This window comes from Thalassophryne amazonica, chromosome 17 (genome assembly GCF_902500255.1).
Source record: "Thalassophryne amazonica chromosome 17, fThaAma1.1, whole genome shotgun sequence".
Taxonomy (NCBI): Eukaryota; Metazoa; Chordata; class Actinopteri; order Batrachoidiformes; family Batrachoididae; genus Thalassophryne; species Thalassophryne amazonica.
Genome location: NC_047119.1, coordinates 24575573 through 24591199, shown reverse-complemented (window position 1 = coordinate 24591199; position 15627 = coordinate 24575573). Strand labels below are relative to the sequence as shown.

Below are 15627 nucleotides of genomic sequence, written 5' to 3'. Positions count from 1 at the left end.
CATGCTGCATGGACAATTTCTAGGGATGTGAATCGTACAACAACTCACGATTCAATTCTATTCCAATTCTTGGGGTGACGATTCGATTCAGAATCAATTTTTGATTGAAAGAGCTCTGAGAAATAGTTATATTGCTTAAAAAATGTTTATGTTTAAGGAAATGCAGCTTTACAAGGTTAAGCAAGTGATTCTAGATGGAAATTTACTTATCTGCTTTGCTCGTTCAGAGTTGGCTGGCAGTTTAGCGAAGCGCTGGTCAGTAGTCGGCAGAGACCGCTGCTCAATTTCAATTTATTAATTTATATCGCGCCAACTCAAGACAAAGTTGCCCCAAGGTGCTTCACACAATTCACAACAACACAAATTAATCTAAAATCAAAATTAAAAGCAAGAAAAGCACAATAAAAAGGTAAAACACAGAAGAATAAAAAGGAAATTACAAAGCAAACAAACAAATTAAATTAATGATAAGACAGTCTAAAAAGTGGGTCTTCAGTCTTGATTTAAAAGTCTCCACCGTGTCAGACTGCCGAATAACAGCAGGTAGATCATTCCAAAGAGTCGGACCATGGTAGGAGAAGGCTCTATACCCCACAGACCTCTTGTTCATCCTCGGAACACACATAAGCCCTGCGCCCTACGAATGCAAGGGCCTCGCAGGTACGTAGGGCTTAACCAAGTCCGCCAGGTAAGAAGGTGCCAGTCCATGAACAATTTTATAAACCAACAATAAAACTTTAAGATCCGATCTAGCAGAAACGGGTAGCCAATGAAGGGATGACAGAATGGGAGTAATGTGGTCAAACCTTCTACTTTGTGTCAAAAGTCTGGCAGCAGCATTCTGTACCAATTGAAGTCCTCGAATGCTGGACTGCGGCAGGCCAGAAAATAAAACATTACAATAATTCAGTCTGGAAGAAATAAACGCATGTATCAAATTCTCAGCATCAGCCATAGACAGGATGGGACGAATCCTCGCCACATTTCGCAGATGAAAGAAGGCAGTCCTCGTAATGGGCCTCATGTATCAACATTGCGTACGGCGATATTTGAGCGTATATGGGGTGTACGCCAAAACGGCTGCACTACTTGGCATTTATCAATGTGGTCGTTGGCGTACGCTGCGCTGAAAATATACACCAGGTCGAGAGGTGGCGTAAATTATACACCAAAATGAACCAGCGCTGGAATCCACATAAAAATGAAGATGATCAACATGATAAACAGTGCCATTATACAAATCAATGCATATGTTACATAAATAACACTTTCCTGATTATACTACATAATAATCAATACAAATCCCGCTTTTGTGAGACTGTTATGGAGCACGATCCGTGGTCACAGCGCTGACAGGAAGGAAAGCGCTACTCGCCCTTTTCTCCAGACTTCGAGCCTGGAGCCAGAGCAGCGCTGAGCTTAACTTCATGTGGTGTGATCGTTTTAGACTATGAAATTGATAATAACAACTGTAGTTTCATCATTCCCTTAATTCGCCAATGCTGCAACCAGGTTTTGTCGTCTCCATTCGGTTGTCACAATAAAATAAATACAGAAATACATTTAAAAAATAAAGAAATCTGACAGATTAGGCGTGTCTTATTAATTGAGCGAGCAAATATCCACGTCAAGAATTACTGACATGTGAAAAGAGAATACAGTGGTCCCTCGCTATAATGCCGTTCACCTGTCGTGGCCTCGGAGTCTCACGGAGTATTTAGTCCAATTTTGCATGCCTTTTTTTTTTTTTTTAACAGTGTTCTGTGTATCTGTTTATAAGAATCTTGTTGCCCAGAAGAGAAAAGAAATAGACACCTGCTGCAGCGAGATGTGAGTGGGAAAAGGCGCAGCGCCAGGATGCAGAGGCCCGATCTGTGAAATACTGGTCAGTCACTATTAATAATTTCTTATGGGTCTGACCTCATTCGTTGATCGTTAAAATTAATTTGTTAGTTCTAAATGCCATCATAATTATTTATAGGAAAACGTTCTATTTTTATTTCTCAAACAAATGTTTGGGCCTGAAAACAGTTTGGTTTTATTTTCCTACTAAGGTTTGAACTTTGAGAGTGTTTACACACGAGAGAAAAGTGAGAAAATGTTCATGCCTGATTGAGAAAGTGTATAAACTGTGTAGTGAGGGGTTTTACAGCTTTGAAACGTCTATAATAATTGTAAAAAATAACGCTGACTACGTGCGGTTTTGCGTATTACGGGCTATTTTTTAGAACGTAACTCCAGCGATTAATGAGGGACCACTGTAACACTTTTTTGATTATACTACAAAACAACTGATACGACAGCTGCTTTTGACGCTCTATTGGCACGCGTCGTGATTGGTGGAGTTCTTTTTCATTGCCGTCTTTCTGGCTTCCATGTCATAAAATGAGGGTGTGTCTGAAGCAGAGTCTGAATATTTATGGGCGTGTTTATTATAATTACGATCATTTCCACCCACCGCATTTATCAAGATCACGTCAGGTGTACGCCAGAAATGGGCAGGTGCGCACTGCTTGATACATGTCATGGCGACTTTGGTGTATTTCAAGTTTACGCCGTAAATTTACGCCACAAGTGCGCAACATTGATACATGAGGCCCAATACTCCAATGTGGAGCCCAAAAGACAACGTTGGATCAAAAAGTACTCCAAGATTCCTCACTTTGTCCGTATGATGCACAACACATGAACCAAAATTAAGCGCTAACTGGTCAAAATGATGCCGATGTCTGGCTGGACCAAGAACCATCATTTCAGTCTTATCAGAATTCAAGAGTAGGAAATTACTAGACAACCAACTTCTACAGATATAAGGCAATCTTCCAAGGCTTTTATATGGGCAAGATTACCAGCAGTTACCGGCATGTATCACGATATGATTACGTATCATCAGCATAACAATGAAAGGCAATCCCGTAATGCCGCAGAATATGCCCAAGGGGCGTTATATAAAGTGAGAAAAGCAAGGGGCCTAACACAGACCCCTGTGGAACCCCAAATTTCATTTTACCAAGACCAGAAGTAGTGTTATTATACACAACACAATAAGAACGACTGGAGAAGTATGACGTCAGCCAAGCAAGAACACTTCCAGTAATCCCAAAGTAATTTTCCAGCCTATCAAGTAAAACACGATGATCCAAAGTATCAAACGCAGCACTAAGATCCAAGAGCACTAAAACCATTGTGGTGTCCGAATCCATTGCACACAGAAAATCATTCACCAATCTGGTAAGCGCTGTCTCTGTGGAATGATGTTTTCTGAAAGCAGACTGAAGTGGCTCAAAAAGATCATTCTCAGTAAGATGGTCTACAAGCTGCCGTGAGGCCACTTTTTTCCAGAATTTTAGAACAGAAAGACAGATTTGATATCGGCCTGTAATTACTAATACGCCAGGGTCAAGACCAGATTTCTTAAGCAATGGTTTAATCACTGCAGATTTAAAACACCCAGGAACAGAACCAGAGATTAATGAAAGATTAACAATTTCCAACACAATAGGCCCAAGAACGGGCCACAGGTCCTTAAACAATTTTGTTGGTATAGGTGTTGTGAAAGTGTCGTGACACGGACCCACAACAGGGGGCGTTAATGAACGGACAATGGATAAGCCAAAAAGTAACAATTTAATGTTGTGAATCGCACAACAACGTACAGACAATAACAATATGGTGGACTGTCAATCATACACCAGGTGACGTGTGGGCAGGCTCGACGATAGAAGACGCCTGGAGAGAGAAGAGCTGGATCCCCACACAGCTTCCAACACCAACGGAGCTGAAGAACACCGGAGCCGCCAAGCCCTGCACCCCAGGTGGCCGCTGTCTTCAGCAGTCAGACCCGGTACTGCTGGCAGAGAAGAGAGACAGTCCAGATGAGTGTGAGTTCGCACACTCAGTAATCCCACAGTCTGTATTAAGTAAAGGAGGGAAAACCTCCACCTCCAATCACACACACTCGTGCAGCTCCTGGTCAACCACTTATCTGGGTTGGGGTGTGAGGCGAAGCCGTCGCTGTCACACCAAACGCCAATCCCTCAGATAAGGACACACTCCAGGAAAACGGCTGCAACAGAAGTTCAGGTTATTACACACAAAGTGTCAGTCAGCAGAGAAATTACCTGAATGGTAGTTGATTTCTCGGCGAGGAGGTGGAGTTGCAGTCCGGTCTTTGTAGTGGTGGTGATGGGTGACAGCTTGTGTTGATTGATGACAGCTGTCACCTCCAGCAAAGCCGACGCCCTCTCGTGCTTGAAGCCCGCACTTCAAGCAGGGCGCCATCTTGTGGTGGTGGGCCAGCAGTACCTCCTCTTCAGCGGCCCACACAACAGGACCCCCCCCTCAACGGGCGCCTCCTGGCGCCCGACCAGGCTTGTCCGGGTGCCGCCGGTAGAAGTCGGCCAGGAGGGCCGGGTCCAGGATGAAGCTCCTCTTCACCCAGGAGCGTTCTTCGGGTCCATACCCCTCCCAGTCCAGCAAATACTGGAACCCCGGCCCTTCCGACGGACGTCCAGGAGCCGGCGCACGGTCCAAGCCGGCTCCCCGTCGATGATCCGGGCAGGAGGCGGCGCCGGTCCGGGGGCACAGAGGGGTGACACGTGGTGAGGTTTGATGTGGGACACATGGAAAACCGGGTGGATCCGCAGTGAAGCTGGCAGCTTCAGCATCCACTTCAACAACAAACTGGCGCAGTTGAGAACCGGCGTTTCAACTCCCTAAACGCGGCTTCGCACCGATCCGACCAGGTGAAGGGGACTTTTGTGGAGGTCAGGGCTGTCAGGGGGCTAACTACCTGACTGTAGCCCTTGATGAACCTCCGGTAGAAATTTGCAAAACCGAGGAACTGTTGTAGTTTCCTACGGTTCGTTGGTTGGGGCCAATCTCTCACCGCCGCAACCTTGGCCGGATCAGGGGCGACGGAGTTGGAGGAGATGATGAACCCCAAGAAGGACAAAGAAGAGCGGTGGAACTCACACTTCTCGCCCTTCACAAACAGCCGGTTCTCCAACAACCGCTGTAGGACCTGACGTACATGCTTAACATGGGTCTCAGGATCCGGAGAAAAAATGAGTATATCGTCTAGATATACGAAGACAAACCGATGCAGGAAGTCCCGCAAGACGTCATTAACCAATGCTTGGAACTTCGCGGGCACATTGGTGAGGCCGAACGGCATGACCAGGTACTCAAAGTGACCTAACGGGGTGTTAAATGCCGTCTTCCACTCGTCTCCCTCCCGGATCCGAACCAGGTGATAAGCATTCCTAAGATCCAATTTCGTGAAAATTTGGGCTCCATGCTGGGGCGTGAACACTGAATCCAACAGAGGTAACGGGTATCGGTTACGAACCATGATCTCGTTCAGCCCTCTGTAATCAATGCATGGACGGAGTCCGCCGTCCTTCTTGCCCACAAAAAAGAAACCAGCACCCATCGGGGAGGTGGAGTTCCGGATCAACCCGGCAGCTAACGAGTCCCGGATGTAGGTCTCCATTGATTCGCGTTCCGGACGTGAGAGGTTGTACAGCCTGCTGGACGGGTACTCAGCACCCGGTATCAAATCAATGGCACAATCGTACGGACGGTGCGGGGGCAGTGTGAGTGCCAGATCCTTGCTGAAGACGTCAGCAAGGTCGTGGTACTCGGCTGGCACCGCCGCCAGATTGGGGGGGACTAAAACCTCCTCCTTAGCTGTCACACCGGGTGGAACCGAGGATCCTAAACACTCCCGGTGGCAGGTTTCGCTCCACTGAACCACAACCCCAGACGGCCAATCAATCCGGGGATTGTGTTTTAACACCCATGGAAAACCCAATATCACTCGGGAGGTAGAAGGTGTTACATAAAACACAATCTCCTCCCTGTGATTCCCAGACACCACCAATGTCACTGGCTGAGTCTGGTGTGTGATTAGTGGAAGAAGGGTGCCATCTAGTGCCCGCACCGACAATGGTGACGGTAAGGCCACTAGAGGGAGCCCAACCTCCTTTGCCCATCTGCTATCCAGCAGATTTCCCTCCGACCCCGTGTCCACCAGTGCTGGGGCGTGAAGGGTTAAATCCTCACTCAGGATCGTGACTGGGATTCGTGCAGATTTACGGGGTCTCCCTGCGTGGGTATTGTGACCCACCCTTAGCCCAGTCTCTAAGGACGAGTGCTGCTGTTTTGATCGTTTGGGGCATTCTCTCTGTGTGTGCTCAGTAGAGCTACAGAGAAAACACTCTCCACGGATCAGCCTCTGATCTGATCGTTTTTTGGCCCTGCTCGTTTCCATAGCAACGTCAGCAGGGGGAGCTGTTGTCACGTGGAGAGCCCTGGCAGTGGAGCGTGGGGAAGGCGGCTCCCTTTCAGACCCGGGAGGAAGAGGGACGGCTTGTGCCTGACCACGCCCTTCGTCTCGCTCCCGTCGGTGTTCTGTTAATGGGTTGTCTAACCGTATAACCAGGTCGATAAGCCCATCTAAATCCCGCGGCTCGTCCTTCGCCACCAGGTGCTCCTTGAGGACCAGAGACAGTCCGTTTACAAAGGCGGCGCGGAGCGCAACAGCATTCCAGCCGGCTCGCGCTGCTGCGATGCGGAAGTCGACTGCATACTTTGCTGCGCTCTGACACCCCTGTCTTATCGACAGCAGCACACTTGAAGCGGTCTCGCCTCTATGAGGGTGGTCGAACACCTGTCGGAACTCCCTCACAAACTCAGTATAAACCGTTAGGAGCCGTGAATTCTGCTCCCAAAGCGCCGTAGCCCAGGCGCGTGCATCTCCTCGAAGCAAGTTTATAACGTAAGCCACCCGGCTGGCGTCTGACGCGTACATGACGGGACGCTGTGAAAAGACGAGCGAGCACTGCATCAAGAAGTCCGCGCACGTCTCCACACAGCCTCCGTACGGCTCCGGAGGGCTTATGTATGCTTCAGGGGAAGGTGAGGGGGGGTCGTTGAACGACCAGCGGAATGTCTGTTTCTGGCACACGGTCAGCAGGAGGAGGTGCTGCAGCAGCGCCCTGATCATGCGCTTCCACCTGGGCGGTGAGAGCCTCTATCCTGCGATTGAGAACACTGCTCTGCTCGGTAACTAAGTCCAACCGAGCGGCAAAGGCGGTTAAGATGTGCTGCAGCTCACCCACCACGCCTCCTGCCTGTGCACCTCGCTCTCCCATTGGCTGTTCAAGCGATGGTTGACGCCCCTCGGGATCCATGACGCTGGCCGAGAATCCTGTTGTGAAAGTGTCGTGACACGGACCCACAACAGGGGGCGTTAATGAACGGACAATGGATAAGCCAAAAAGTAACAATTTAATGTTGTGAATCGCACAACGTACAGACAATAACAATATGGTGGACTGTCAATCATACACCAGGTGACGTGTGGGCAGGCTTGACGATAGAAGACACCTGGAGAGAGAAGAGCTGGATCCCCACACAGCTTCCAACACCAACGGAGCTGAAGAACACCGGAGCCGCCAAGCCCTGCGCCCCAGGTGGCCGCTGTCTTCAGCAGTCAGACCCGGTACTGCTGGCAGAGAACAGAGACAGTCCAGATGAGTGTGAGTTCGCACACTCAGTAATCCCACAGTCTGTATTAAGTAAAGGAGGGAAAACCTCCACCTCCAATCACACACACTCGTGCAGCTCCTGGTCAACCACTTATCTGGGTTGGGGTGTGAGGCGAAGCCGTCGCTGTCACACCAAACGCCAATCCCTCAGATAAGGACACACTCCAGGAAAACGGCTGCAACAGAAGTTCAGGTTATTACACACAAAGTGTCAGTCAGCAGAGAAATTACCTGAATGGTAGTTGATTTCTCGGCGAGGAGGTGGAGTTGCAGTCCGGTCTTTGTAGTGGTGGTGATGGGTGACAGCTTGTGTTGATTGATGACAGCTGTCACCTCCAGCAAAGCCGACGTCCTCTCGTGCTTGAAGCCCGCACTTCAAGCAGGGCGCCATCTTGTGGTGGTGGGCCAGCAGTACCTCCTCTTCAGCGGCCCACACAACAATAGGATCAAATAGGTAGGTTGTGCTTTTTGTAGACGTCATGAGCTTTGCTAGCGCGTCTAGTGAAATAGTATCAAATTCTGTAAATCTAGGTGTCACCTCATTATTAACACCCACCTCCACAGCAGGGTGCAGAAATTGAGCCAAAGCATGTTTAGATATGCTTAATCTAATGTCTTCTAGTTTCTTCTCAAAGTACTCCAAGAAGTCTCCACTTCTTTTAGCTACGGGTGATGGTGTAGCATGTGGGCTTGCGGATTTGATGCGTTTCCGAAGTACTTGACTTTCATTTTGCAGATTTTGCACACTGCATAAGTGATGTCAAGCTCCTTACGCAGCAAATAATATAATCCAAAATGCGCCCAAACATTGGCCTTCAGCAAAGACGGTGCTGGCTGAATTAGCTCTTCATCCGCCATACTAAGCTGCAGCTAACGAATGTTTGATGTAGTACGGAGGCCGTTGCCTGACAGAAAATGCAAGAAAATGTTTTAAAAAAAAATGCTTTTTAAAAAAATCGATTCTTGGACATTTTGGATCGATTCAGAATTGTAATAAAGAATCGCGATTCGGACGTGAATCGATTTTTTCAGACACCCCTAATAATTTCACTTGACAAGATGTCTTGAATTAAGATTGTTGAATCTAGATATAAGAATGTCAAACAATTAAAATAAGAAATTAACGCTTTAAACAAGATAAATCATGTAACACTTCTATTTTTTATCTTGTCAAGAACCAAGTAATTTGCAGTGTACAAAGATTAAAAAAAACTTTAGATTTAGAAGGGCGTGAAGTGGCGTAGACCCTGGACAGGACACTATTCTGTTGTAGAGCCATTAAATAAAATCATTTGTTTTTATGACATTTTTTTTTAAGAGACAGCCACCGCACTGTAAATACATGGCCACTATTTTCCCAATACATGACATTTTCATGACTAGAAATGTTTATCAAATGAAACTGACATCAATCTGGAAGCCTTGGAATTTAACTGCATAAAGGCAGACATCAGTGGAGAAAAGATAAACTGTATGAACAGAACCAGAGGGGAAATAATAATAATAATAATAATAATAATAATAAATAATCTGTGGCCAAAGAACCACAGACAAAAACAAAGCAATTAGCTCCTAAAGAAATTGTTGGGTGCTGAATCCTCAGTTAAATCATAACAATTGAAAAAGAGAGCACACAAGGAGATTCCAGGAGTACAGATCTTGCTGTCACACAGGTAAAATTTATAAAATAACTGGTCTCCTCTAAAAGCCAGTGAACAGAAACATGAAAAAGTGATATTTATCTTTAATCCACCAAACACAGGATGTTCATCAACTTTCAGGAGGGAGGCCAGGAAATATCCAACCCATAGGATAAAATGGACAAAAACCTTTCATGGTTACCCCCTAAAACACACCTACTCCTCAGTGCAAATAATAAATATAGGGAATGTGGTAATCTCACAGTGCCGATAAGAGAAGACGGGATGGTGAAATCAATCAAAGGGAACCTGTTTCTCCCCCCCCCCCCCCCCCCATACAGAAAGCCAAGCAGTGACAGTTAATGCAGTGCAAAAAGAACAACATTATTTATTTTACCTGGTAACATTAAGAGTAAAAGCACATCACACAAAATGGTACAAAATATCAGCAGGTGCTTTTCATGTTGCGATACATACATAAAGCTAGAGGGTTTCAAGTTTATTTTTTAAAGTTTTAAGGCACATATAGTCTCATTCGCATACCCTCAAACACTTTTTTTTTTTGCTATACAGATATAAAACCAAACATATACATTCATCACCATTTGTCACACCGGTGCACATACTGTGCCTCCTCAACCCAAAAAGGAGTGGGAAGAAGTATAACTTATAAACTCCCACCCATAAGTACAATTCGCAAAATATAAAACTCATGGTAGAGCAATGAACTACAACAATCACCCATCACCAGCATCAATTCTTTCTGCTTGCTTTCGTATTCGGATCTTCTTTTTGAGGTACACATTCAATTCTCAATAGCAGTATACTCAACAACTCCATAATCAATTATTCAAACCCATTACAAGTGCTCATCAATATATACCCATATACGCACATTCACCTATACGTGTACACCTATATACAAGTACATGAAAACCCATACACAATTACACACATACATCTATGCATGCATACATATTGTCCTTTTCATTTATACTTTTCTATATTCAAATGTACAGTTAGGTACTAACAATTGTATCAATGGCTTTCCATTATTTTCAATTCATTTAAAGTTTAACACAGTTTTACCTTCTAAGCAATTACAAATAGTCTTACACCCTGATCATTACTAATGCCGTACACCTGATACTACTGTTCAATGTCTATACAATAATCTACACTTCTTACTGACTCTATATAAGCATTTTTTACCCGTTTGTGTACTGTGATAACATATTTCTTTAACATATTTCTTTTTGAACTTATAAATGTTTCCATACAGTTTAATGTGGTTGTCCAAATGATTCCATAACTTGACTCCACATACCGACACACACCAACTTTTCAGAGTAGTTCTTACATAGTGTACTATAAAGTTACCACATCCCCTCAATCCACACTGTCCTTCTTTCTTACAGAAGAGTTTTTGAATATTACATGGCAATTCATTTTTATTAGCATTATACATTACTAATGCAGTATAACATTTTACCAAATCAGTCATTTTTAATAATTTTGACCTGATAAACAATTCATTTGTGTGTCACGGGTTGACAGCACAGGGGAGTAAAACTAAGAATTTTCAACAATATTAGAGCCAACTAAAAATAAAACAAAATGTTAGTAGAATTTATGCTGCATGCCAGACACATCGAACTCAAACTTCCTAACACGGAAGACAAAAGGTGCTTTACGTATAACTGGGAAGATTCAACTACGCTGACTTCACAGAGAACTCCTGCTCTGATGTCACACAATGCAGCAACACCTGTGCAATCGATGAAAATAATCAGCTAACAGCCAAATGGAAGCAGTTTCCTGAACATGGAGGTTCCATGCAAAATTAAAATGTGGAACTCACTGGAAGTTATTGTGCTTCCAAAGCTGTCTGCTATTTCTGGAAAGGTGCCATGGCCTTTTGGAGGCCCTAAGCTGATGTCTGCTGAGTGGCAACCTTAGAAAACATGCATTTTTTAATAGGCTAGGGTGAGGATTCAATTTATCAAAAAAAAAAACCTTAAAAGATTTGGAGGAGTCTGAAATTTGCATATTACTTATTAAACAAGTAACAGTATTAAACTGAGCGGGGCCACTTCCACAATCATGCAACAAGCTTGTGCACTTCTGGAAGTATTGTGTCTGATCATAATTCCAACATAGTCTGGGTCCACATTCGGAAGTAGATCAGATCCAATAGTGTGGAACATATACAGCTGTTCTATGCATTATGCAAATTTTAAATATGGTTTATAATTGAAATTCTGCTAGTGTGCAAACATTTTAGAACTTCACAAATCCATGATCTGGAATTTCACATATTGTTTAGTCTTCTAAATTTTTTACTCATTTCAGAATAATTAGGCTATAACCCATACTGGTTTTATTTGCAAACAAAACAACTTGCAAGGTTTCTAGGCAGTGGACATACCAGGTTTGTAGATGCCTGTTCTAACACCTGAAGCACAGAACTTGTCCAGAAATAGTGGTCAAGATCAGAAGCACACACACACACACACATATATATATATACGAGGGCTGTCCGTAAAGTATAGGTCCTTTTTATTTTTTTCAAAAACTATATGGATTTCATTCATATGTTTTTACGTCAGACATGCTTGCACCCTCGTGCGCATGCGTGAGTTTTTCCATGCCTGTCGGTGACGTCATTCGCCTGTGAGCACTCCTTGTGGGAGGAGTCGTCCAGCCCCTCGTCGGAATTCCTTTGTCTGAGAAGTTGCTGAGAGACTGGCGCTTTGTTTGATCAAAATTTTTTCTAAACCTGTGAGACACATCGAAGTGGACATGGTTCGAAAAATTAAGCTGGTTTTCAGTGAAAATTTTAACAGCTGATGAGAGATTTTGAGGTGATTCTGTCGCTTTAAGGACTTTTCACGGTGCGAGATGTCGCTCAGCGCTCTCAGGCGCTGTCATCAGCCTGTTTCAAGCTTAAAACCTCCACATTTCAGGCTCTATTAATCCAGGACGTCGTGAGAGAACGGAGAAGTTTCAGAAAAAGTCGGTTTCAGCATTTTATCCGGATATTCCACTGTTAAAGGATATTTTTTTAATGAAAGACGTGCGGACGGGTCCGCGCGTCGGGACGCAGCCGACGCGGTGCGGCGGCACAGGAAAAACACCTCCGTGTTGATAACCATTTGTTAAAATCCAGTTGGCTTTTGATGGCTTTCAGTGGAGTGAGTATATGAGAAATTGTTTATCAGCTGGAGATGTTCCAACTTGTCCTCAAGGCTTCCAACAGAGGTGTTTTTCCTGTGGCGGAGCGTCGCGGCGGCTGCGAGCCGACGCTGCAATCCGCCCGCACGTCTTTCATTAAAAAAATCTCCTTTAACAGTGGAATATCCGGATAAAATGCTGAAACCGACTTCTTCTGAAACTTCTCTGTTCTCTCACGACGTCCTGGAGGTTTTAAGCTTGAAACAGGCTGACGACGACGCCTGAGAGCGCTGCGCGACGTCTCGCACCGTGAAAAGTCCTTAAAGCGACAGAATCACCTCAAAATCTCTCATCAGCTGTTAAAATTTTCACTGAAGACCAGCTTAATTTTTCGAACCATGTCCACTTCGATGTGTCTCACAGGTTTAGAAAAAATTTTGATCAAACAAAGCGCCAGTCTCTCAGCAACTTCTCAGACAAAGGAATTCCGACGAGGGGCTGGACGACTCCTCCCACAAGGAGTGCTCACAGGCAAATGACGTCACCGACAGGCATGGAAAAACTCACGCATGCGCACGAGGGTTCAAGCATGTCTGACGTAAAAACATATGAATGAAATCCATATAGTTTTTAAAAAAAATAAAAAGGACCTATACTTTACGGACAGACCTCGTATATATTGGTTCCGGCTTGCATTGTTTGCATAACATGTAGTGACACCCTGGAAGCTATCAGATATTGAAAAATGTTTATATATATATATATTTATTTCCAAATGGGTAAAACTTTCTACCAAATAAAATGAACACTGTAAAAAAAGCCTACTTTTATTGACCCATTCATTCATTTTTTTTAAAATACCAGCTTATTCCAATTGAAGGGTCACAGGGAGACCCTATCGCAGCTGTGATAGGGTGAGAAGCAGGGTACACCAATCTATCACAGGGAAGCATGTAGACACACAAACTCAATCACACTCACACCTACGGTCAGGTAAGTGATTCCAATTCACCAAATATGCGTGTCTTTGGATGTGGCAGCAAGCAGCAAGCAAACAGAGGAAACCTACATAAAGATGGGGAGAAGATGCAAACCCGGTCAGAAGCAAACCTGGGGCATTCTTGCTGAGAAGACAGTACTAACCACTTAACCATCCAATCTACTTTTAGGCACAAAAAAAAAAAATATTTAGAACACTTCAAGTTTATTCAGTTCAAGGAAAGAACTTTGCAACAAAATAAAACAAATAAAAGTGATTTCTCAGCCAGTCAACCCATGCAACCAAAAGGGTGTAGGTAGAAGCAAAGCTTATATACACCTACTCCTTTCATCTCAGCAACTTTAACTTATCACAACAAAACAAAAACAAAAGAAGTGAGCAGAACAGCAAAACAGACATCTTAAAATAATCAAACTCAAATTCCTCATCATATCCACACCAATAACAGCACACATCACATAATCCCAAAAAATAAAAAAAAACCACACACAAAATCAACAACATAATTGTCCATATATTAACCAACAGCTATATAGTCCTTGAAACATGAACTGAATTTTCAGAGAATTTAGACAAATTTCACATATTCAGAAAACTTCAGCTACTTATATTAGTGTTTAAACTGATTGACATTTGGACATTGAGTTCCTTTGCCAGATTATTCCATATTTTAGGGCAACAAGTAGAAACACAAAAGCCTTTTCTGGTCATCCGATCGCCAGCAATTTAAAAATGATACAAGCCCCTTTAATTATATTTTCCCTCTCTCTCCTTGAAAAATTCTTCAATTGTGAGGGGCAGTTGCTTATTTTTCCACTGTATACATTAATTGCATTCTTAAACGTAATCATATCGTGAAGTTTTAATATTTTAGATTTAATTAACAATGAAGTGGAGTGATCTCGATAACCTACACTCTTTCAACAGTTTTTTCTTCTTCTTTATGTTTAGTGTCTGGAGGATGAAATGCTTTGTTGTTGCATGTGAGTGTTTCCAAATGGAAAATTTAAACAACCCACTGTGTGTAAAACAAAGCGAGGGGGCACCGCCCCCCTGCACCCCCTTGTGGAACCGCATGTGTATAAGTGGCATTTTGTTAGTTTATCCAAGCAGAAGCAGCAAGAGTTAAGACAACAGCCACATTTACTGTTTTGTCGGACATCCGGACTGGAAGTGACTTCATTCTGGGAGCAGCGGGGTGTTTTAAAGGTTTTAAAAGAGTGAGACATCGGCTGTTCTTACCCAGAGTGAAGTAAGGGAGAGCTGTGTTGTCAAGATCATCCATGACGGAGATTCGCCCCGGTAGGTCTGTTCTAATGAATAAGAGGAGTCGGGATTCTCCCCCTCCTCCTGTCCCCGCTCCTCCTCCTCCTGCACCGGCAGCACCTGCTCCGGTGGCGCCACCGCCTCCCATCGCGCTGCCAGCGGCTCCGCCGGTGAAGCTGAACTCGTTCTCGCGGAGCACGGGCAGCGTCGACACGGTGACGGTTTTCAGCTCGCACGGCGTCTCGGCGTCGCTCGCTTTGTCCCGCTCTTCGTCGGGCAACTGCGCCGCCGCCGCGGCTGCTCTGTTGGCTCGCGCCGCCGTTCCCGCCAGAAGCAGTAGGAGCCCCGCGAGGAGGACGCGGAGGAGACGCGGCGCGGTGGTTCTCCTCTCCATGCCCGCTGCCGGTGTGCGGGTTCTCTCGCTGTGAGTGGAGCTCATAAGTTGTCCGTTCACTTATAGTACAGTCGCTGAAAACGAGTCGCAACCGTCCAGGAGGCGGCAGCACAGGTGTGCTGAGGATGACACGTCTGCTCTTCATCTACGGGACCGAGAGAGAGACAAAAAAAAAAAAAACAAAACCACAAACAACACAACCAAAGGCTGCTTCACGGACATCATGGAACATTTTTAAAAGTGCAACCGAAACATGCTGTCATACATAAACACACGTGTTTTACTGGAATTGAATAAGTGATGCGAAATCAGCAAGCAAGACAGTGTTTTATTATTATTATTATTATTATTAATATTTATTCCTAAAATTCAATTTGTTTAAAACATCTTTGAACTCACCTAAAAGGAGGCGCCTAATGAGGAACGTCAATGCACCAGATCAATCTCAAAAGGCAACTTTTTTATTATTATATTAATTTCTTTTCATAATATTTATTTCTCTGTACAGTCAGGTCCAAAAGTATTTGGACGTCGTCTCTCTCTCTCTCTCTCTCTCTCTCTCTCTCTCTACACACTAAGAAATAAAATGTTGAATTTAAT

At 44.5% G+C, this 15627-nt stretch overlaps 1 protein-coding gene across 1 annotated transcript in view; it reads right to left on the bottom strand.

The window, feature by feature from the left end:
- The window catches only part of LOC117530070 (astrotactin-2), a 465818-nt gene extending 450791 nt beyond the window's left edge, over positions 1–15027 (bottom strand). The window contains exon 1 of the mRNA XM_034193006.1: positions 14610–15027. Within this exon, the coding sequence (XP_034048897.1) occupies positions 14610–15027 (418 nt within the window). The remainder of the gene's footprint in view (positions 1–14609) is intronic.
- Positions 15028–15627: the final 600 nt, after the last annotated feature.